General features: G+C 39.7%; 2 protein-coding genes across 2 annotated transcripts in view; one reads left to right on the forward strand and one right to left on the reverse strand.

The window, feature by feature from the left end:
- Positions 1–2,640: 2,640 nt before the first annotated feature.
- ghsra (growth hormone secretagogue receptor a) lies at positions 2,641–13,263 on the reverse strand. Its single transcript, XM_047344666.1, has 2 exons — positions 11,605–13,263; positions 2,641–6,048 (listed from the first exon to the last, which is right to left on the reverse strand). The coding sequence occupies exons 1-2, from the start codon at positions 12,440–12,442 to the stop codon at positions 5,735–5,737; spliced, it is 1,152 nt and encodes a 383-aa protein (XP_047200622.1). The 5' UTR covers positions 12,443–13,263; the 3' UTR covers positions 2,641–5,734.
- Positions 13,264–21,142: 7,879 nt separating this feature from the next.
- The window catches only part of pld1a (phospholipase D1a), a 49,910-nt gene continuing 47,768 nt past the window's right edge, over positions 21,143–23,284 (forward strand). Inside the window, exon 1 of the mRNA XM_047345268.1 lies at positions 21,143–21,321. The gene's annotated coding sequence lies outside the window, so the exon portion shown is untranslated. The remainder of the gene's footprint in view (positions 21,322–23,284) is intronic.

A 23,284-nucleotide genomic window follows, 5' to 3' on the forward strand; every position in this document is an offset into this window, starting at 1 on the left:
CCAATAAATGTTTTAATTTTTTCTGACTTGCATTGCATTTGTTTTTTTTTGTTGTTTGTTGTTCAATGTCACAATTCATTCCCACACTAATAGAACAGGCTTTGTGTAGTTAAGTGTGCTACATGGTTTCAGCGCCTCGCAAAAATATTCATACATATATTCATACATAAATATTCATAAAACTTCACGTTTTGGCACATTACAACCACAAGTAAAAATGTTAACGTAAAAAAAGTTTTTTTGTTAGAATTTTATGCAATTTTGATACCCCGAAATAAAACCCAGTCCAACTAAATGCATTCTGAAGTCCCCTAATTAGTACATAATCTAAGAGTAAATACAGCATTATATGCTGCAGAGATCCAAAACCCAAGTTGCAGAATTTGTTGAGAAGACACCTACAGTATTAGTTGAGCAAGCCACAAATCTGACCTGTAAGATTGCAAAAGGAAAGCCATCATTAGAAAGAGAGAAAGCCATAAGAAGTCTTGTTTGAAGTTTACAACAAGTCATGACTGGGGACACATCAGATGTATGCAAGAAGGTGTTCTGGTTAAATGAGACCATAACTGAACATTTTGATCTCTATGCATAAAGCTGTGTGTGACGGAAACTGTAACACTACATATAACTGAACACACCATCCTGACGGTGAACCATGGGTGGGAATTCCTTTCTGCCATAGGAATGGGGACGTTGTTAGACTTGATGAGAAGATGGAAGAAAACCTGTCAGAGGCACCATAAGACTTGAGACTGTGGTATTTGACAGAAAAGCCTAGGTAAAAGTCCAGAATCTAAATCCAATTTAGAAACTGTGGCAAGACACTGTCTGCCCAATGTGGCTGACCTTGAGCTGTCTGACAAATAGAAATAGGTAAACATTGTCATCTCTAGATGTGCCAAGCATATCTCAAAAGACTTTACTGCTATAATTGCAGTTAATGGGGGATCTACAAAGAACTGACTCAGGATTGCCAAATACAAATGCACACTACACTTTTTAGATTTATTTAAATTGTTTTGGGCTACTTTGTATTGGTCTATCACAAAAGATGCCAATAAAATACAAACTGAAACTTGTGGTTGGATGTCCAGGATGTTCTACAATATCGTTAACTAGTACTGTTCTAAATATTTCGAATATTAGAGTACTAGTCAATATGTTAATCCTGAGAACCTTTTCAACCTTGATAATGCTATAAGGACTAATAGCTTTTGTAGTTTGAGCTTTGAGGGTGTAACAATGTGTAAATGTGTATATTTGCCCTCTAGATTTACTTTCTGCTGGCCTTCAAAGTCTTAAGCTGAATAACATAGAGAAGAGAGATCACATTATCTCCTGCTGTCCTTGAAAAAAGCCAGAGAGATGAAACCTCTATCCATGTAGAACCGAAATGTAAATGTATTGGGGTCAGCCGGGGAGCTGGCTCCCTGGGAGAGCATTTTGCCCCCCAGTCCTTACTTCCCCATCCCCGGACACCTCCCTCCGCCCACTCCATCACACTACAACTCATGTAGGGCCTTGGGGTGTGGGTGCATCATTGGAGTACCGCAAGGGTTTTCCATCACTGCGATCCCATGGCAGCCTGTGCCACAATTTTATTGTGCAACTGACACACTCTCACTCATAACATTTTCATGACATTCACATGTAGGGCCTTGGTGGTGGGCACACCCAATGGCATCAAGAGGGAGTGTATTTTATTAACCTAACCTCTGGTGCCTGCGCAGACCATCTTCCCCACCTGTTTTTCTTTTTAAATGCACATAACAACCATCAACACCACATTTGAGCAAGCGGAGGTAGGCTTGGGGTCTTTTCACACCCCTGTTCCCTGTTTGTCATCTGGGGTTGGAGGCCAGGAGAGAATGTTGGCACACAATTCAAAACTACTGTGGGGAGGCTTATCTTTGGCAGGGATGGGGAAACTGGTTAGAGTTGATGGGAAGATGGATGGAGCTAAATACAGGGTAATCTGGAGAAATTTGAGATCATGAAGTGAAAAAAGGGGGAAAAAGGGGAACACTCTTCAAGGCATTGTACAATCATTGATCCATCCATTGTCTATACCAGGTTGTTTATGCATGCACTCGTCGCTAAGGGCAGTTTAAGGAGTCCAGTTAACCTAGCAGTCATGGCAGTCACCGTGGAAGGAAACCAGAGAACCGACACACACATAGGGAAAGCATGCAAACTCCATGCAGAAAGACTCCAGGCAGGGATTCGAACTCAGAACCTTGCTCCAAGGCACCACTGCTACTTACTGCGTCAGCACACACCCCTCATTGTATACCCATGTTTTCCTCTCAGGTTAAACTTCACATGTCAAACACTGATTGTCATGTATGAAAAGGTCTTGCCTTTTGTTTTTGTGTACCTGGTTGACCTCGGAGGTGACTGACTTAATGCGTTGTTGATGTCAGCCACTCTGGGTTCTTTGAGGCTATCTGAAGTAATAGGCTGGTGTTAGTCCTGGTGGTCACTAAGTCATAATACCAGCTAAGATGTCCTCATGCTGTTGTGTCTCTGGTTAACATATCATGAGGTAAACCAGGGGCAAATGCGGGAGTCATTTTAGGAACCAATCAAGGTTTGATATGTGATATCTCAGTTCACTAGGAACCAAATGTTGCTTTATTTCACCATATTCCATCTACAAGTACAGATATTGTGCATGAATGAAAGTAGTTCTGTTGTCCTTATTTTTAATGTAACACAACTTTGTAATACACAGATACTTTAACCAGCAGATAATCGTCACATTTTACAAAACTCAAAACGAAATAAAATTGTCTTATTGTCCTCTTTTATCATTATACATTTAGTACATTAATAAATGTTATCCTGTTAACAGTATGTACAGTCAGAAAACTTCATTTAGCAGAAATACATTCTTTACTGCCAGGAGGCCACATATTAAATCCAGTGCACTGCTGTGGTGATTTGGACTGCTGCACAGAATTAAGCCTTACAAAGCATCTATTTACAAGTTAAAGGAGAGGCAACATCATGACTTATAGTTTTTTTTTTATCCAAAGGATGACAAAATGCATGGCACACTGTTCTAAATTAATGAACACTTCCTGCTTTTATTAATATTCACTTTCAAAGGCAGTAGGAATAGAAACCACAGTTGTTAACACAACTGTAATGAGTAGAGTACAGCACATTTAGAAAGCTTCTTTTTCAGCTAAAATGCTTAAAATCGATGTTTAACAACACATGTACAACTGACACATTCTGAAGCAAATAATTAACCAGAAAAGATAAATAAGGAGCATAAATAAGGAGTATGCATAATAAATGATGCTCACTTACAAAACCAAGTTGTTTGTGATTTTTGCAGTGCAGTGAGAAATATGAATAACACATTTTGCACAGTACATCCAAAATGATTTTCTACGGTACCATAGTGAAAACCAGAAACATCTGCTTCATCAAATTCTCATTTTCAATTACCTGTTTTAGGTTCCAAGATTCAAAGCACAGAATCTAAGATTCACCTATAAACTAGGCCTGGGCCAGTATGAGGTTTTCACAGGATGATAACCTTTAGTATTAATACCAGCTTCATTTTTAATGAATTAAAAACAAAAATCCATAACATGATTTAACTGCTTTAGTTAAAAATAGAATAACAATAATTATTCCCACTGCTGCTACCCTAACATAGCATATAGGTTATTAAAGTTAGCATATTCTTTATTTGATTAGACCAAAAATATAAACTCCTGCAGAGGTTTTTAAGAGCTCACTGCACAGAATGGTATTCCCCTTTTGCTATTTATGGAATAACACAACTACACAACCTGATAATAGCTGGTTATTTAGTCAGGCTATCTGCTCAGGTAGCCAGCCTTCAGCCGATATATGTGGTATCTCAACGATCATTTTAGGTCACCACTACCTCTATAAAGAAGATGGTTGACACTGTTTTATGTTTCCATGCTTTGATCTATTTTTTGCAACCAGAAATATTTTCAAACAGACAAATCTGTCTTTTTAGCGAGTGCAGGAAAACTGCAATAGTCTTCTTTTAGTCAGCTGACCAGCAGTGTGTAGCAACAGGTGGAGCAAGGGCAGCATCGTGTTACTGTATATAAAGAAATAATTATGGTTATCTCAGTCCCTGAGATGCCAGAGAATGTGCTGTTGAGATTAAAAGAGCTGTTTCAGCCCTTCACAATAGGTTGTTGCAACTTATGAATCTGGAAACGGATAAAACGTTCTCAAAAGAATTTGAAATCAGCCAGCCCACTTTGTGGAAAGTATAACCCATACGTTGAGGCCAAGCAAAACAACTGCCAACATGTGAAAAATGGAGGTGGAAGTGTCTGGCGATGCTGGTGAAGCAGGACCTGGCCAACTCTCCATCACATAATCCACCATAATGATTACAATATATCAGGGTGCTGGAAAAAAATGTTAGACCATCTGTTAAAACAATTAATAATGAAGCAAAACTGAACCCTCAAACATGACAATGACCCAAAACATATCAGTTAATCCACCAAGGACTGGCTGAGATTTAAGAAATGGAAAGTCCTGGGCAAAACCAAGGCTTGATCTCATTGAGATGTCGTTGGGTGACCACAAACTACATGCAAGAAACCCCTCAATCATATCAGAGCTGTGAGGAGTGGGGCAAACTTTCCACAGGCCAATATCAGAGACTGTTTCACAGTCAAACACTAGCTATTAGCATCCTCAACTAAAGAATTCGTTCTTTGTTATTTTTTGCTTTATTAGCAAAATGAAAATACATTTTGTTGTTTAGGAGCAACTAAATCAATGTCTTTTGAAGAGATATATATATAAAAAAAAGATTAGAACAACATTTTTAATGGGGTCTCCTATTTTTTTCACATGACTCTATATACAATTAAATTCAAATATTTGTGGGATTTGAACAATTATGACTATAACCATAATTCAGAATTTGTGATACTTGACTACCAAAACAAATATACTGAATGGGATGTGATTATTCCACAGGTGCAAGATGGAGGGAGCAAAGAAATGGCAACACGTGGGTAAAAAATGGGGGAACAAACTGGAGGCGAACTGACCTGGTGTTCTAACCAGCCCATGTCTACAATAAACAGAGCAATTAATCTAAAAACTTAAACTACAATTAAAGCACTGCTGTTCAGTAACTAAGACACCAACCTTTCATACCATGGAGTGTAGCCCCTATTTGCAGCATCAACACAAGCATGGATTGGAAATTGTACATACATAATGAGTTTGCATCACTAACAGTCGGCAACACAGTTACAAACATGCTTGCACACTCTGCACCTCTGCCCCGGTCTAAAGGAGTACAGAGAAGTGCAACAAATTTCAAATTCTACAGTGCTTTCTTTGTCATCCAGAATACAGCATAAGGCATTTGTAGATGTGTTTGATATTTAGGTTTGTATGCCCAAAATGCTCCTTTTTTTTCATATTCAGGTGAAGAAGCACTTCTGGGAGGCATGAAGGTATTTTACACTCCACCAGTCTCACTTTCAAATGTTATGGCACTTGCTGAAATAATCTGACAAGAAGTGAAACATTTAAAAGCAAAGATTACCTATCGATATAAACCAATTTCAGCATCTTCACCTTTTTTGGTTTGTGCTTTTACTCGGTAAATGCAAGTCTGCGATTTTCCTCTCTCTGACAGAAGTGATGGCTATCAGGTTGGTTTCTTTTCTCATTACAGGCCATTTGATCAACACTTTCAGGCTCAAAAGCTTGCTGTGGATTCTGTCCAGCCGTTAGAGCCCTCTCCCTTCAAGGTGCTGGCTGTGCGGCACCGTGACTGCTGGCCGTCAGTCAGGCCAAAGAGGCGCGCGGCAGCACCCCGGTACTTCCAAGACATGGTGTTGTAGAGGATGGGGTTTATTGCCGCGCTCAGGTAGAAGAGCACGACGGACACCAGGCTGCAATACTCAGACAACACGGACAGCAGTGGAGACGGCGCGTCCAGGGAGCGGAACTGCAGGTAGCGGCCCACGTGGAAGGGTAACCAGCACAGAACAAAGGCCAGCACAACCACCACTTGGAGAGAAGGAGCAAGAAGAGAAGCAGCCAGTGAGGAATGAAATAAGGAGAGAACATATGAGACAACAGTAAAAAAGTAAAGTAAAGTAGTCATTTTTGGAGTAAGACAAAGACAGGAGAAAGTTTTTTTGCACAGATGCCCTGTGTCAAAGTATTTTTGGTTTTATACTAGAAATGATCAAATCTTTAAAAAAAAAAAAAAAAAACTTGAAATAGCTATTTCATTTGGAATTGAATCAAAAGCTAAATTCAGCATCATTAACCAGCTACTGTGTGTGACCATATTTTCCTGCAGTTTCTGCACTGCCTACAACAGTGTAAAGGGGGTGCTCTCTTCCCATTATCTGGAAATGCAAATAAGCAGTGGTGGGCACAGCTTACCTAAGGTGACCAGATTTCTGAAATCAAATCCAGGGACATTTCCAGCTTGGGGATTAAAATAATTAAATGTTATCAAAATATAATGACATTGCCAACATTGGTACAGTTACGGTTTAATTTATTTTTTAAATATTCATTCATAAATAAACAATAAAAATCAAGTGTAATAGCAGGAAAATGTCTATCCGCACTGTTAGCATTTCCTAAGATTAATAAAACGAATAAAGTAATAGTAGTAATGATGTCTGTCTTCTTCCTTGTCTTTTTTCTTTTAACAGTCTTTCTTTCCCTCCTCTTAGCTTTACTATTCTTTCTATCAGTCTATTCTCCTCCTCTCTCTTTAACTCTTCCCATTTTCCGCTGCTCTTTCACTGTTTTTTCTAAGTCTTTCTATTTTCCTCCTCTCTCTTCTATCAGTCTTTCACTATTATAAAACAGACATAATGTAATCACAATTCTTTCCAAAAAACATTAGAACATATAACAATTTAACAAATAAAATATAATTTTAGTTTCAGATACCCTTTATAAGTTGGGTGTTTTAAATGAGAAACTAGGGGTAATCCTAATATAATCTTATAAATGTTGATGTTTCTTTAATTATTTAATTAGCTAGTTTCCTCGGATGATGAAACTCCAAAATTGTTTTATTTAGCAAAACAATTGCAGCAACAAGCTACAGACTACAAACCAATACAACAGAAGAACTGCGCAGGTGATTGTCTCTTCCTCCTCATCAGTCTCCGTTCATGCTGTTTTTGTCTCATTCAGTTTCCTTGTTACTGATTATTTTATTTTTTGTGAGGAACTTTCATATGTCCAAACAGAGTAGACAAACACCCCTCAGCCTGAGAGTTTGTGTTCACATATTACAACAAAAAAATAACCAAACAACTCATAACTACCTCTGAAAATATAAACTACTGGTCACCAATCAGTTCTAAAACATTTTACTTTGGGCAAATCCTTGATGACACTGTAGCTACACTTTCCTAAAACAGGCAGCGTTTAAAAAGTTTTTTTTTTTATCATTCTGTTACAATTTCTCCCACTCTCTTTCTCTCAGCTCCAGCTACTCCCTGTGCTCCCGTCTTGCCTATTGTTGTTTTGTTTGTTCATAAAAGCTTGGTTTATTTCCATTTTGGACCTCACCTTTAGTAAAACAAAACCTATCTCATCCTTTTTTTTACTTGGGCACAGTGAATGTTGGCAACAATAGTAATGTTTCCTACGGCGAACCAAACCTTTATTAGAACAAGGATCAGCCCAGTCCAAGGCAACATGCTCAGCTCTTTTTCTACTGTGTCTGTAACGTTAACAGCAACGTGACCAGCTACTGTAACAGCTGTTGTTGCACGCAACATGCTCACTTGAACTTTCTACCCTCAGTTACTGTAATAACTGTCTACACTTTTTTTTTTCTTATTCACAAAACGCTAAAATCAGGGACATTTCCAGGAACAGCTTTTACCAAAGACTGGTCGTCTAAAACAGGGAATGATCCCCGAAATTGGGGACATCTGGTCGCCCTAAGCTAACCATAATGTTAGCTTCGCTTACCCATATTCTGCTAACTAAAATATTAGTAACTAAGTTAGCAGAAGCTAATGTTAACCGCCAAGACGACTATCACTCAGTCACCTACCTCAACTTGAAGAATAACTGAACACTTTGTAACTGCAATTCAAAACTGCCTTCAGCTAGCTGCTGCTGTGTCGCACAATGACATCTTGTCACATGTACACGTAGTAAGCCAGTAGTAGAAAGTAACGTACTTGTGAATTTCGCTGGTGCATTTAAAGTTGCAGAAACCTAACTTAATGGAGGCTAAATGGTCAGCTAACGGTTTCCAACGAAAAATGTGTTCAGCGGAACCGTGTCCACCGCAGTGGCAATAGGCAATAGAAAATAGTTTGAAGACAGATACCTGTTGCTTGTGCTGCCCCTCAGATCATGCTGCCCTGAGCAGTGAGGCGTTTCACCCTCATCTAGATCCACCACTGAAATTATCTTTTTAAATTTAGTTCAAAACCTCCTTCTTCTATCTGTCGTCTAATACATTGAGCCTTCAGACGGGTTTGAAAGAGGAGCCCAGATGGGGACCACTGATAATCCTGGGGTGGCAAACCAAAACAACTTAAGCAGTTACATAATGCTGTTATTTTATACTGGGGGGCAACAACTGCAGACATGTGCATCTCAATAAATTGACATATCATTGAAAAGTACATTTATTTCACTAATTAAGTTCACAAAGTAAAACGTATGAATGGTTTATTGCACAAAGAGCAATATATTCCAGTTGTGTATTTCTGTTAAATTTGGTGATTCTGGCTAAGAGGTAATAAAAATCCAAAGGTCGGTTTTAAGAAAATAAGAGTGTTACGTAAGACCAGTAAAAACAGGATCAGTGGCTCTGTTGAGATGTTAAGGAAGACAAGGTTGCTAAAACACATCTGCATGGTTGGGTGTGGTGTTTTTCATTTTCCTCTTAACATTGTCTATGGTCTCTCTTTAGGGTTAAGATCAGGAGAGTTTGTTAGACGCACAGACACGGTCATTAAATAAGAAATTGGTACTATTATCAGTGTGGGAAGGTGTCAAGTTTGTTTCTCCAATTAAAATTCTCAGAAAATTTGAATTTTATATAAAACCAATAAAAATTGATTTTTAACACATAAGTGTCTACCTAGTTAAAAATATGTCCATTTACTGTACAGTATATGTATTACTTGCTGAAGGCTCCTTTTGCCTGAATTTCTGCATAAAATTAGATGAGTTCTGTTTTTGGATTTGATAAAACACAGTGGACGAACACTGCAAATGACATGGCTCTATATAATCATCACTAATGCCCCTTTTTCACTGGCTCTGTAATGGCTGTGCGGGTCCACTCCACTGTGTCTCTCTCAACTCAATTGACCCACTGATGTCTGCAGCTATGGCTTGCAGTCCCGCCTCCAGCCATCTATGTAGTGCACTGTGCCGCTATTAATGTTACAGTGTAACTTTGTCACATTAATCTCTGTGAAACCTTAAAAAATTATAATAAATAAATAATCAGAAAATAAAACATAAATATATGAAATAAAAATCATATTTGTATCATAGTATATACAAGAATGTTTTATATATTTTTTTCCATGTATAAAATAGTCTAATTGGATAATTATCTGGAACACAGTCCAGCCAGAATAAGGGTCAAGGGTTCTGATGTGAGGGGGGTGGCAGGAGAAGTGGAGAGGAGAGGCACCGCTGTCTGGACTGGTAATGCTTCAAAGTTTGCCTGAAGACGTTGTAATTTTGGGCTTTAGGAGGAGGTTTTTGTCTCAGCCATGGCAATAACAAGGATAAGGACTTTAAAGTGCAAAACCACTGACTTTTAATCCCACTATGAAGTTAGTTTCAGGTTGGATATTGGATATTCGTGCTCCACGGATTCAGTGGGGTCTTGTTAACGTTTGATCCGATGAAGGCAGCCTGATTATGGACAGCTGCTCTCTGCCTGCTCCTTCCTCCTACAGACGCTAGTTCGCTTAAGGAACTTCAATAAATTTCTGAACCAAACACGCTGTTTCTGTTTCATGGTGATATGGTTTTGTGTGTTTTGGGGGAAATGTATGTGCATCTGAAAAGATGATTTTATGTGTGATCATCTGACTTAGAATGTTTTTAAATACAGCGCCTCGCCTGCATATAATTTAGAAAGCTGGTCTGTCCGTTTTCTTTTCTTTCAGCCTTCAGGCTTGGTTTATGATTTGTAAATAGTAAAATTATATTTCGGCTTGGTTCGCTCCGGCCATTGTTTTGCCAAATATTATTGTAGTTGCTCTTGAGATTTATTCATTTTTCCCAGCAATGTCTCTTGTAAAACCTTCTTATTTGTCCTGGTCCCATGGCCAATCAGTGAACAGCAGTCTGTTCAAATTTCATGTAGTCCCTACTCAATCCCAACAGTACCTGCTTAGGAGCAGGGATAAAAAAGTCGGTACTGGTATGGGAAAAACAATAATGGAAATGCTTGCGAAGTGGGCTAAGTGAAGTGCTGCCAGGCTATATAGAGCCAGTAGAAAAGGGGCATAACTGTAGAAACCTCTCAATGGACCTCAAGCAACTTGAATGCTCTGCCTTGCTTAGCACAAGGAAGGCCAAAGTTGTAACCCATGACCTGGATGGGTCTGTGTGTGGTGGGTCCTGAAGCTCTGACTCAGGCTGCAGTCCACGCCTTGTGAATCTCCACCAAACTCATTGAAACTTTAGTTATCACTGCTGCTTGATCACCTTCATCTACCACACCTGTCCCTTCCACTCAACTTTCCATTACTATGCTTCTATACACCACTCAATGAGAAGCCAGCCTTCTTAGCAGGGATCTTTTGTAGCTCACCCTCTTTGTGGAGAGCGTCAGTGGCAGCTGAAAAATGGTGAAGTCAGCATTCTCCCACTTGATTTTGTAGGCTATAAGTCACATGTTGTGTTTTGGTGGAGAACCCAAAGCAGGCAGAAGGCTGGCAACATCAGTAGGAAAATGGGAATTTAGTTAAAAAAACACAGAGATTATGTAAACACTACAAGGCAACACAGAAAAAAAAGTAAAACAATTAATTAACAGTACATGAGTAAACATGCAAATCAAGTAAAATGCAAAATAAACTCAAAATGACACCAACTCAAATCTAGAGTAACAAACCAGAGTCAAAGTCTTGGAATTTGTAATAAACATACATATAGCACAACATTACCCTTTTTATTGGTCTTATGGTTTTTGGATGTTCATTTGCATTTGAAACATACTATATAGCCTGCGATAGACTGACGACCTGTCCAGGGTGTACCCCGCCTCCTGACCATAGACTGCTGGAGATAGGCACCAGCTTCCCCGTGACCCACTATGGAAGAAGCGGTAGAAAATGACCGACTGATTGACTGACATACTATATAGTACATACTATATAATGAGTTTTACTTTTTTAAATTGATTGAATAAAACTGATGAACTTTTCAATGATATTCAAATTTATTGAGACGTAGCATAACAGCTTTCCGCCCACAGCCTCTGCTGTCCTGGGTGGTGAGCCATAATGCCAATACAAATAATAATCTTACATTTTTCGTAAAACCTTCCTTGTATATATAATTTGCACAGTAAATATAATAAATATCCAAACTTACCCAGCATCTTGATGGTCTGTCTATTGCTTTTGTCCCTGTGAGCCACACGGGAGCTCATATTCGTTTCCTTGTGCCTCTGCCACAGTCGGCGGCCAATAAGGCTGTACAGCACCGTCAGGCAGAACACTGGCATGAAGAAAAACACCGAACTCAGCCACACCATGGCCCCCATGAGGCCTGACTCAACGGCGTAATGCGTCATCCTGCACTCCCGAGTGTCCCCAGCGTCCAAAAGTATGCCAGTCTCATTCATCCAGAATTTAAGATTTGGTGGTTCCATGCTGTCCCTCTCCACTCCCACCATGACAAACACAGGTCCTGCACTAAACAGGGACACCGTCCACAGGACACAAATCAGTGCGCGCACTCGCCTTTTGGTGACAAGAGCCTTGGCGCGCAGCGGGAAACAAATAGCCAGGTAGCGCTCCACTGACAGAGCGGTGATGTTCAGGATGGTGGAGTACGTGCAAGACTCTGACACGAACTGGAAGAGTTTGCAGAGCGCGTCTCCGAGGCGCCAAGGCCGGTACCTCCACATGCGGTAGAGGTCCAGAGGCATGCAAAGGAAAATAAGCAGGTCGGACACAGCCATGCTGCACAGGTAGAGGTTGGTGGTGGTGCGCATGTCCCTGTACTTGCTCACCACCAGGATGGTCATGACATTCCCGGCAACCCCAACCAGAAACAGCAGCGAGCAGGCGACGGTGATGAACGTTAGGAGAGGAATCGAGTAGTAGTTGAGCGGAGGTGCAGGCTGGTCAGCGTTGCTTGTGTTGTAGGTTTCCTCCCAGGTGCAGTTACGCGGGAGGCACTCCGAGTCGTTGGGCCAGGAGGGCATGCTGCAGCGTGATTATACACAGGGCCAGACCTCCCCGTGTTCTCTACAGTCACCCTGGGAGTTAGAGTCCTCATGCCCCTTGGAGGTGCTATCTCCAGCGTTCATGACGGAGAATGGCAAGCGCGCGTAAACCTAAAATCCTAACGCGCGTTGCGTAAAAAGTCAGTTGGAAAGTAAAAAATATCGCAATTATAGGATTAAATTGTATTTAAGGTAATTTTTTTACTCTAAAACATGACTGGCATTAGATTTGTGGTGTCTATCTAATCTTGAAAACAATTTCTTCAGAGCTCTGTTACTTATCCCAAACAGGAGTCAGTGCATATTTTTAAACAACATAACACAATTGAAATTAAAACAGGTGTACTCTACTCAAAAATAAATCAGGATATATTGATTTGTGTTCCCATAATCACACTTACATGTACAAATTATTAGAACGGACGTCCACGTGGAGTCTTTCATGCGTAAAGCTGGCCATAAATAGTTATTGTCATCAGGCACTATCCAAAACAGGGAATCGTTTTAGGACTGGCAACGGGAGCAGGTGATGGTGAGTCAAACTCCGGGTCCTTTGATGCGGCAGCAGCGAAGAGTGACTTTTCTGGGAGGACACCGAGGTACGGATTCATCCAAACACAAACTGACAAAAACAACCACTGTGAAAACAAATTCCACACGACGGAAAAAACACAGCTGTACAAAACTGGCAAAAATCACAACGGGACGACTCATTTTCAACATGTAAAAAAATGGATTTAAAGAGATTGCACATAAAAGAATTTCAAACAGATAAAAAAAGACTCAGCATCACTCTCAGTTCTGACGCTTTGGATGTGGAATGATGAATGCCCTTTGTGTGGATCCAGATTCCCAGTGCGCAAAAACATCAGGTGAAGAGGTGCTGCTAGAGGGAGGTGAACGGGGGCGAATTGTGGCTCTAACGCTGCCACACCACCTACTGGAGCTATAAGGCCAGTGATGTCTTGACATGTGCCTGATTCAATAAAAATGTTGTCATTCAACGTCCACAGCAAAAGAAAGAGAAACAAATAAAAAAGGCATAAAACCAACAGTGCTTTGCTAAGTTATCGAACGTTTTTACATTTTGACACAATACAACTGCGTCTATAAGTGTTTTTTTTTTTTTTGTAACAGACTAAAAAAGCAAGGAATGATTGTCACATGGGAGGAAAATGATACAAATGAATAATACAATGATAACAGTTTTACACATTCTTATTTGCAAGATAGCAGTCAGACTGGAGCAACTATATGAGAAAATTTAAGTATTGTTGCTTATTATCAATTAAATATGCACCTGCATTTTGACTGGGCCATTTTACCATGTGAATGTGATTTGACCTATACCATTTCATTGTAGTTTTTATTGTATGGTAGGAGTTGTTTTCCTGTTGGAAGGTGAACCTCTGCTCTCATAAGTCTTTTGCTGGTTCTAACAGGTTTTCTTCACAAATTGAGTATTTAGCACCATCCATCTTCCTACTTACTCTGACCAGCTTCCTTGCCCCTGCTGAAGAAAAGCATCCCTACAGAATGATGCTGCCACCACCATGTTTTACCTTGAGATAGTGTGTTCAGGATATGCAGTGTTAGTTTTCTGCTATGCAAAGGATTAAAGTCAAAATATTAAACTATGGTCTCATTTAAGCAGAGCACCTTGTTCTAAATGTTTGTTGTGTCTCCTACAACACTTGTGGCAAAATGTAAACAGTACGTGATATGGCTTTCTTTTATGGACGATCATGTCTTTAGTTGGCTTTTGCAATACTCTGTTGGTAGTTTTTGGACTGAACAGTGATTTGTGAGATGTTGAAAGCTTAGGATATTGTTTAGCAACCTAACTCTGGTTTAGGCTCGCCCACAACTTTATCCCTGATTTATCTGCTGGGTTCACTGATGTTCTCTAACAAACCTCTGAGGCCTTCATAGTGCAGCTGCATTTGAATTCCACACAGGCTCACTTTTTTTGTTAATAAGGTGACTTCTGAAGTTCATTTGTTGCAATAGATTTTATCATAAAAAATGCAATGCACTGGATGCTTAATTGTAGTCCAAAGTGAACATTTGCAGCAAAACGTTTATTCAGCAACTAATTCCATAAAACCTATTTCCAAATGTGGATGAAATTCAATTCAATTCAATTCAGTTTTATTTATATAGCGCCAATTCACAACACAGGTCATCTCAAGGCACTTCACAAAAGTCAGGTACATACATTCCAATTAATCCTAATTATTGAACAGTGCAGTCAGATTCAGTTATTTATTCAAATTGGATAAAAAGTTTTTCTATCTAAGGAAACCCAGCAGATTGCATCCAGTCAGTGACTTGCAGCATTCACTCCTCCTGGATGAGCATGTAGAGACAGTGGACAGTCACAGGCGTTGACTTTGCAGCAATCCCTCATACTGAGCATGCATGTAGCAACAGTGGAGAGGAAAAACTCCCTTTTAACAGGAAGAAACCTCCAGCAGAACCAGGCTCAGTGTGAGCGGCCATCTGCGACGACCGACTGGGGGTTTGAGAGAACAGAGCAGAGACACAAAGAGAACAAAGAAGCACTGATCCAGGAGTACTTTCTATTGGAAGGAAAAGTAAATGTTAATGGATGTAGCTCCTTTAGTCGTTTCACCTAGAAAGAAAAAACAGATAAACTCTGAGCCAGTTTTCAAGGTTAGAGTCTGAAAGAGAGCACATAGAGTTTGTCACAGTAAAAGCTCAGTCAATTTAGTCATCAATGTCATACATTTTTTATCTGGCTTTTATTTGTTGTAGTATTACTGTTCTGGCGAACTGCTAGGTAGCCACTCCCCTCTGCTGCATCTTTCTGCGGCTTCTCTGCTTGTTAGTGATGAGAACCAGATGGACTCAATCTCCTAGCAATCAATGTGGCTCCAGAGGCACACAATGAGGGTCATGAAGGTGTGGCTGCAACTCTGCTGAAAATGAGAAGAAAAGGCTGGGTCATTCAAGGGAGGAGAATTGCCAAAAAAGTAGTGGAAAACTGTCTTATCTGCAAGAAGTATAAAGCAAGAAGATGCCAACAAATAATGGGGGATTTACCTCCTGAAAGAACCAAACCTGCAGCCCCATTTGAGTTCACAGCAGTTGACCTTTTTGGACCATACCTCGTCAAAGATGTTGTCAAGAAAAGAGTCTCCATGAAAGTGTGGGGTGTCGTTTTCAGCTGCATGGCCAGCAGGGCTGTTCATGTAGATCTGGTGGACACAATGTCAACAGAGAGCTTTTTGATGACTTACCAGCAATTAGAGGACATCCAAGGAAGATCTGGTCCGATCCAGGAACAAATTTCATCGGTGGCAAGTCTGTGTTAAGAGAGCTGTACCAGTTCCTGGATTCTCAAGACAAAAGTGCAATAGAGGAGATGTCCGCTCAAAAAGGCACCCAGTGGGAGTGGATAATTAATCCAGCTGACTCACCTCATCGCAATGGAGCTGCTAAAGCTGCCGTCCGCATCATTAAGAAGGCACTCCAAAGTTTGGGTACCAATACTGGCCTCAATTACAATGAGCTTCAGACAACATTCCAACTTGCTGCTAATCTCGCCAATGAACGTCCTATTGATGCCCAGGTGCAGAGCTGTGAAGATTGCATCCTATATGTATCACCCAACACATTCCTTTTGGGACGGGCCTCTCCAAGTGGTGATATCAGAACATTCGACTATGCAAGCTACCCTTATAAAAGACTCAGAGAGATGCAGCATCATGTCAACAGATTCTGGAGATCATGGAGCCAGCTTTCTGGCCCAAACTTATTTGTGAGAAGCAAATGGCACACGTCAAATCGAAATGTCACAGCTGGCGATATTGTTTGGCTATGTGACCAAAATGCAGTGCAGGGCCAATTCAAGTTAGAACGGGTCGTGAGTGTTAACCCAGATGCTAAGGGCATTGTGCAGGATGTGAACGTCAAAGTCGTCCAAAGCTCCTGCGTTCCTGTGACAAGACTCATACCAAGCCAATCTTTATCTGGAGTCCTGAAAGAACCTGCACAAACTACTGTCCTGCACAGAGATGTTCGGCGTCTGGTGGTTCTATTGCTGGTGGAGGAACAGATATAAAACTGAAAGGCAGTTCGCAGGTATTGATTCTGCGATCTCTCCATTGATTCCATGGAAAGATCGAGTGGGAGGTGTTCTGGCGAACTGCTAGGTAGCCACTCCGCTCTGCTGGATCTTTCTGTGTCTTCTCTGCTTGTTAGTGATGAGAACCAGGTGGACTCAATCTCCTAGCAATCAGAGAGTGCAGGTACTTTTGGTGTGACTGACCTGTCACTCCTGTTTGAAGAAGTGCCACAGCATGAGAAGCAAATAGTGCTGGTAGCACATGGAAATTGAGAACTGTGCGAAAGTTTTCTACAAACAGTGAAGGACAGCTGGTAAGCCTCACAATGCTGTTGCTCATTTCTTGAATCTCAGTGGAGCAGCAAATGGACTCTGATTGATTGTTGATAGTTTTAATATTATTGAAATCAAGCGTGTAAAAGGAAACAAATACACTTGGTGTTTATTGGGTAAAGTAGAAAGTGAAAAAAAAGATGAGACAAAAAAAGAAAAAGAAAAAGAAAATGTTGATAAATATACTAATTTGTTTATTGGTGTGGAATTTTACTATAAAATATTTGCAATTTATTGTATTTTGGGATTAACTGGTTAAAGGGGTGGAAATCTGTTTGATTATTTCACAATGTATTTGTCTTGTCAATTTCAAAATGTAATGGATGTATTTCTGTTTCTTTTGAGGTTTTTCACTTATGTGGTTGGACGGCTAAAACACTATGGTGACCATCATACAAAATAAAGATGGATCAGCTAAATTGAAGGCTCTTTGAGTGAAATCCAGTTAAGTTTCATAGTGGAGACTATCCCTTTCAAGTGGGGAATCGCACAGTAAATCAAACCTGACAAAACTTGACAGTGAAAAACCGCAGTCTAAAGATTGGAGGGATATTAAGAGCTTGTTGGCTGGACTAAACGTGTCCACAAAGAGACAAGTCAAGATAGTTCTTTTGCCCTGCTGCTAAAACCAAAAATGGCTGACTCAGTAGTGCTGGAGCAGCTGAAGAGTGCTAGAACAACAGTGAAGCGTCAATTCTCCCGTTTAGCCAATAATGTGCTATGAATGCACACAGCGATGTCTGAGGAAGAGCTCAGGGGCAACTTTGCAAAGCTCACAGTAGAAGCCAGTAAAGTTCTTGAAGCCAATGATGATGTTGCAGAACAATGTACTGCTGAAAATTCAGATCCACAGGTGTTAAGTGAACATCAAAAGGCTGATTTGGATAAAACGACCACAGAATGTGAGAAAAAATTGCAAGAGCTAAGAAACCTAATATAAAAAACATTGTGGGAAAATTTAAATCAAACCTGACAAAACTTGACAATTACATTAAAGTGATTTAGTTAGTCATTTGAGACAAGTAAAACATGGCAATATTATTGTTTGGTGAGACATAAAATACTTACAAATTCAGTGGTGTAATTATAGTCACAACTAAGTGAATTGGATCATAATCAGATAGTAGCTCAGATTTAATTAAAGGCTTAAATGAGATTCTGGCTAAATGAAAATGAAAATCATTATATGCGGGTAAACCAGTCCTTCTCAGCCAGCATCAGCTCGATTGGAGCTTATTAGCAAACATTATTCAAGCACATTATATAAGTACATTGCCCTTCATGTTTACTGCCTCCCCTTGGTGAAGATGTGAAAAAAACCAAAAGTTCATTTTTTTTTATTGCAAAGTATCAGTCACTGAAGAAAATCTACTACAGTGAACCTTGATTTGATTTTTGTGTTCCTTATCATCCTCATAGGTGTGGCCTTGATTTATACTTTAATCTTTTAATGTCTAATTGTTTTCTGTAAGCTATTTTCTTATAGCCATTTACTGACTTAAGATGGACGTGCATCTGTCTTACTTGACTGGCATGTTCTCTTGTCTTCTCCATTTTGAAGAGTGGCCAAGAGAAATGAACCTCTGTCTACTTCCTGTTTCCATATGATGTGAATCATATGGAAACAGGAAGTAGAGAATTATTAACTAAAATTTAAAAACAGCCTGATTAACTTCAAAAAATAAGGCATGCATTAAAACAAATTTTCTGGTGTATTTATTTTATTTGCTGTGTTAGAAATGCAGTTAAACTGCTGATTTTGTTAAAGACAATAATTTCCTTGCATGTGAATTTATCCCCCAACTGAATAAAAGGATGGATTTTTCAGAATGTTCAATATGAAATGTATGTGTTTGCATTAAAGGAAGAGTTTATTTTTTATTTTTAGTAATTAATAATAAAAATACTACAGGTTGTGATGAGTCAATTTCTGCTCACCTTAATACTACATAACTATGTTTTTGTACAGCTTTCTATGTTATTTATTTTAAAAACCTGTCATTTTTCATAAAACCATGCATGTAATAGAAAGTAGCAACAGATTTCCATTTCCACTCTGCTGATTTTATCCACACTGTCATATATTGTTATCTTCTTGGCCTTTGCGCTGTGTTTCCTACCATTATGTTTATGGCCGATGAATCACGATGTGTGTTCTCAGGGAAGGAGACAAAACTGGGCGGTTATAAATAAATGCAAAGAGTGAGAGGGATCTGACTAATGGACAGAGCAGCAGCCGGGTCCTCACTAGGACAGCTGTGTTTTTCTTAAGATCTTCTTTTTACATCTGGTATGTACAGCTTATATCTGTGTGTCAACACTGGGGTGTGTGTGAGTGTGCTTATACCTTTATATCAAGGTGAATTTTCCTTTGAAAATGTGTAATTTCACAGACCTTTGCTGATAAAAACTAAGAGAATCTTGTTAGAAACCATATGAGCTGATATAAACATCTCTCCATTGAATACTTTTCATGTTATGCTTTTGGTACGTAAAACACATTTTTCGCTGGGGCTTCTGTGAGCATTGGTGCTTAAGAAAGTCTAAGTTAGCCTTTTTTTTTCTGAAAGGTGCTTTCAGGGTGTGGTAGACTGCAGGTTAAAGTCCTTGACATCAGGAGGTACGGACATGTGAGTGACAGCTCATCTCAGAGCAGTACTTCATTTCATCCTCTAGATGGTGAAAGAGATTGATTGTTTTTTCAAGTTCACTGAGCAGCTGCCTACAGATGCATCTCAATACACTTGAATATCACCAAAGAGTTAGCTTACTTCTATAATTCTAAAAAATGAGAATGTCACATAAGACCAAAAAACATTGATTTTTAATACAAGAATGTTATTCTATGTCCATGTAATGGCTTCATGCGATCATTGGTAAAGACTACTGAACTAACTGTTGTGCATCATACAGGAAGGTAAGCCATAAAAGGTCATTACTAAACAAGCTGGCTTTTCACACAGTGCTGTATCCAAGTATATTGATGAAATGCTAAGTAGAAGGAAAAAGTGTGGTGGAAAAAGGCACAGAAGCAATAGTGATAATCACAGCTGTAAGAGAAGGCAAAGTCTATTTAAGAATTTGGTGCAGATGCACGTGACTTGGACTCCAGCTGGAGTCAGTGCTTCAAGAGCCATCGCACAGAAGTGGTAAATGGTAAGTCCCCAGAGACCCCAAAGCGCTTTACACTACAATCGGTCATTCACCCATCCATACACACATTCACACACTGACAGTGATAGACTACTGAGAAGTATCCAGAACATGAACTAAAACTATCATATTCCTTGAGTTAAGCCAGTACTGAACCAGAAACTTACTTTGGCAAAGAAGATACAAGAACTGGACTGTTGACCCACTGACCAATGTCTTCCTTTTACATCATAGTTTCCACAGTCAGTGATTGGGAAGCCATGTTATTCGCTGCTGTGGGTCCACCGTGTTTTCGTCCAAAGTCAGCACATCCATCTACAAAGATAGTTTTGAGGATTTAATGCTTCCCTCTGCCAACAAGCTTTTTGGAAATACGAACGCTTGCATTTAATGAGCAAGGTGTCACTGTGCTGTATCGGCCAGCAAACCTGCCTGACCTAAACCCTAAAGAGAACCTATGGAGTATTGTCAAGAGGAAAATTAGAGCTAGCAATACAAACAAGCTAAAGCCACTATTAAAGCTGTGTAATAAAATATGAGCTCCACTTTGTAAATGAATTAAGTATATTACCTCTTTAATATCATTCTAATTATGTGGTGTTGTCCTTTAACTGCTTTTTGGATTCTTGCGCCGTCCACAGGCCATGCTGCCCTGGACTGGACATTCTGTTGATGTAGTTCTAATTCATTGCGATGCACCAGTATGTGCGTTTGTAAAGCTGCAAACATTACCTAAATACCAAAATCAAACAGTAAATTATATCTTTCATTATTTTTTGATGTTCTACTGTTCTTTGTTCGCTTTTTTATATCTATAAAGGTTCAGCTTTCATGCATGGGAATATGATGAGATAGGATACAGGTAAATACACTAAAATGAACTCCGCCCAACAAACTGTGAGAAAATAGACAGGACCAGGGTCAGTGTTTCCACCCCAGGACTCCTCCTACCTCCTGCCACAGGTCCAGTGATATTTTTTACCCAATCACAGAAGCTCAGAGGGAGAATCGCTACCTGTGATTGGCTCAGGGTCTCAGAGAGCTCTCCCCTTTTTGAGGAGTTGGAGAGAGTTCGCTGTTAGTTTTTTTTTTTCTCAGCCGCAGTTACTGAGTTGCAGAAAAGAGAGGACACATAATCTGTCTGCTGCTGCTGCACTACAGCTCTTGGTCGGCTCAGGCGGTGTGTGTAAGCGTGAGTCTTGGTTTTGCCGTTCATTCAGAGGACCTAGCTGGCTTGATCAGACAGATCAACATGTGGACTGCATGTCCACAAAAGAAGCAGGTTGGTAATGTTTCCTTCACTCCTTTTGTTTCTCTACGTCTGCTGTTCTGTTTGTATCCGCGGGGCTTTGAGATATATAGATTATAAGATTATATCTGTGACACTCCTTAAGTTTCTGTTTTGAGCAGGATTACAGGCCAAGAAGGTTACAAATCTTGAATATACTTGTTGATCTCATAAGCTGGATCAGTTGCTGTTGTCATGCTGCATAGCAGACATGTTGATTCTTTCAAAAAAAAAGTTTCTGAATTCTTTCTCTGTGAAGTACTGAAGAAAGCAGCGCGAAACCTGTTGGAAATAGATCAGACATATGTGTATGTTGGTTTCCTTTCTCATTCCTAGTTGTGAAAGTTTGTTTACCCAGCTGGAATGTTGCAACAGGACAGGAGATATCTTTCTCTGCCATGCACAGATGCATAACCAACCCTCCTCCACTCTCGCCTCTTATTCTTGTTGTCTTTGCCACATATACACATGATACTGACCTCTGGCAGAGAAATATGCGTGACCTCTGTACTTTTCTATTGTTTCGCCAGCATATCGAAGTTACAGACTTTATAGCAGTTACTCCTGCCTGAGGCTTTAAGTGTGTGGACATGTGTTTGGAGGCAACTTATTTCTGCTTGCTCTATATATATATAGTGTGTCTGTTTTGTAATATAAACGCCAAACATTCTTTGTGTTTATACCTCTTGAGGTGGTTGGAAGGGATTTAAATCAAATATTTCAGATGGAGGCAGGATTTAGGGCTGCAAATCTATTCCAGATGTGATGCGTTGGCAGTATGTACCAAAACAAAGCACTTTTTGAAGCTCACAAATATTTAGGTATCGTGCAATAGTGCTCATATTCCTTGAATTTTATTCCTACAAGCTTTAATGTATTTTATTGGTATTTTAAGTGACTGACCAACACAAAATGAACTGTTTTGAGGTTGAAGAAAAATGATACATGGTTTTCAACAGTTTATAAAAAAGAAGTCCTAAAAGTGTGGCATTCAATTCAATTCAATTTAATCCAAAACTACTTTTTTAATCCAAAAGGGGAAGTTTAATGTTGCTCTAGCTAATATTATTTCTTCGTAGACCTGTAGTAGATGCTGCTGGCTGTGGGCTGGAAGGATCTCCTGTGGCAGTCTGTGTTACAGCACATCTGAAGAAGCCTCTGACTGAAGACACTGTTGTTGTATGACAGTCTCATGAAGAGGATGCTCAGTGTTGTTCTTAATTATTTGTTAGCAAACATTAGGGAACAAAAAGCACCAGGAACATAGAAGATAGTTTCATAAATAAACTTGTGTGGAAGTTTTAAAGGAAGGTAGCATTATAAACCAATACCCTCAGCATCCTGTTTTCCAAAATTTGGCAACATCATACCATAGGGGTGTTTTTCCAGCAGGGACAGAGGAGCTGGTTAAGAGTTGATGGGAGGATTGATGGGGCTAAATAAATGGCAATCCAGGAGGTAAACCTGATAGAGGCTTCAGACTGTGGCAGAGATTCACCTTCTAGTGGCAGAACAGCAACCATAAACATACAGAAGACCTACAGAAGAACATACAGAATGGTTAAGATCAAGTCATGTTCATGTGTTAAAATGGTCCAGTCAAAAACCTAAGTCCAATGTAGACTGTGCTGCTCTCCTTACAATCTAAATGAGCTGGAGTTATTTTATAAAGAAGAACTGGGAACAATTCCAGTTTTTGGATGCGCAAAGCTGGTAAAGACATACCCTAAAGACTTACAGCCAAAGGTGGTACTGCAAAGTATTGACTCAGCGGGGCTGCCACCATGACACACTTTTCAGATTTGGCAATTTTAAAAGCCTTGCATCCGTGTCTTCCTGCATCACAATTATTTGCTACTTTAAGTTTGTCTGCCACAGTGAGAAAGATTAACAGTTGTAAATACTATTGCAACAAATCATTGCATTATGGTTTGTACGGTATAAACTTTACCACAGA

The sequence above is a fragment of the Girardinichthys multiradiatus genome, chromosome 19, assembly GCF_021462225.1.
Source record: "Girardinichthys multiradiatus isolate DD_20200921_A chromosome 19, DD_fGirMul_XY1, whole genome shotgun sequence".
NCBI lineage: Eukaryota > Metazoa > Chordata > Actinopteri > Cyprinodontiformes > Goodeidae > Girardinichthys > Girardinichthys multiradiatus.

Coding starts and splice junctions, on each gene's coding strand:
- ghsra (XM_047344666.1), bottom strand. CDS start 12,442: ATGCCCTCCTGGCCCAACGACTCGGAGTGCCTCCCGCGTAACTGCACC. Junction 6,049..11,604: donor ACAGACCATCAAGATGCTGG/GTAAGTTTGGAT, acceptor CTTCTCTCCAAG/TGGTGGTTGTGCTGGCCTTT.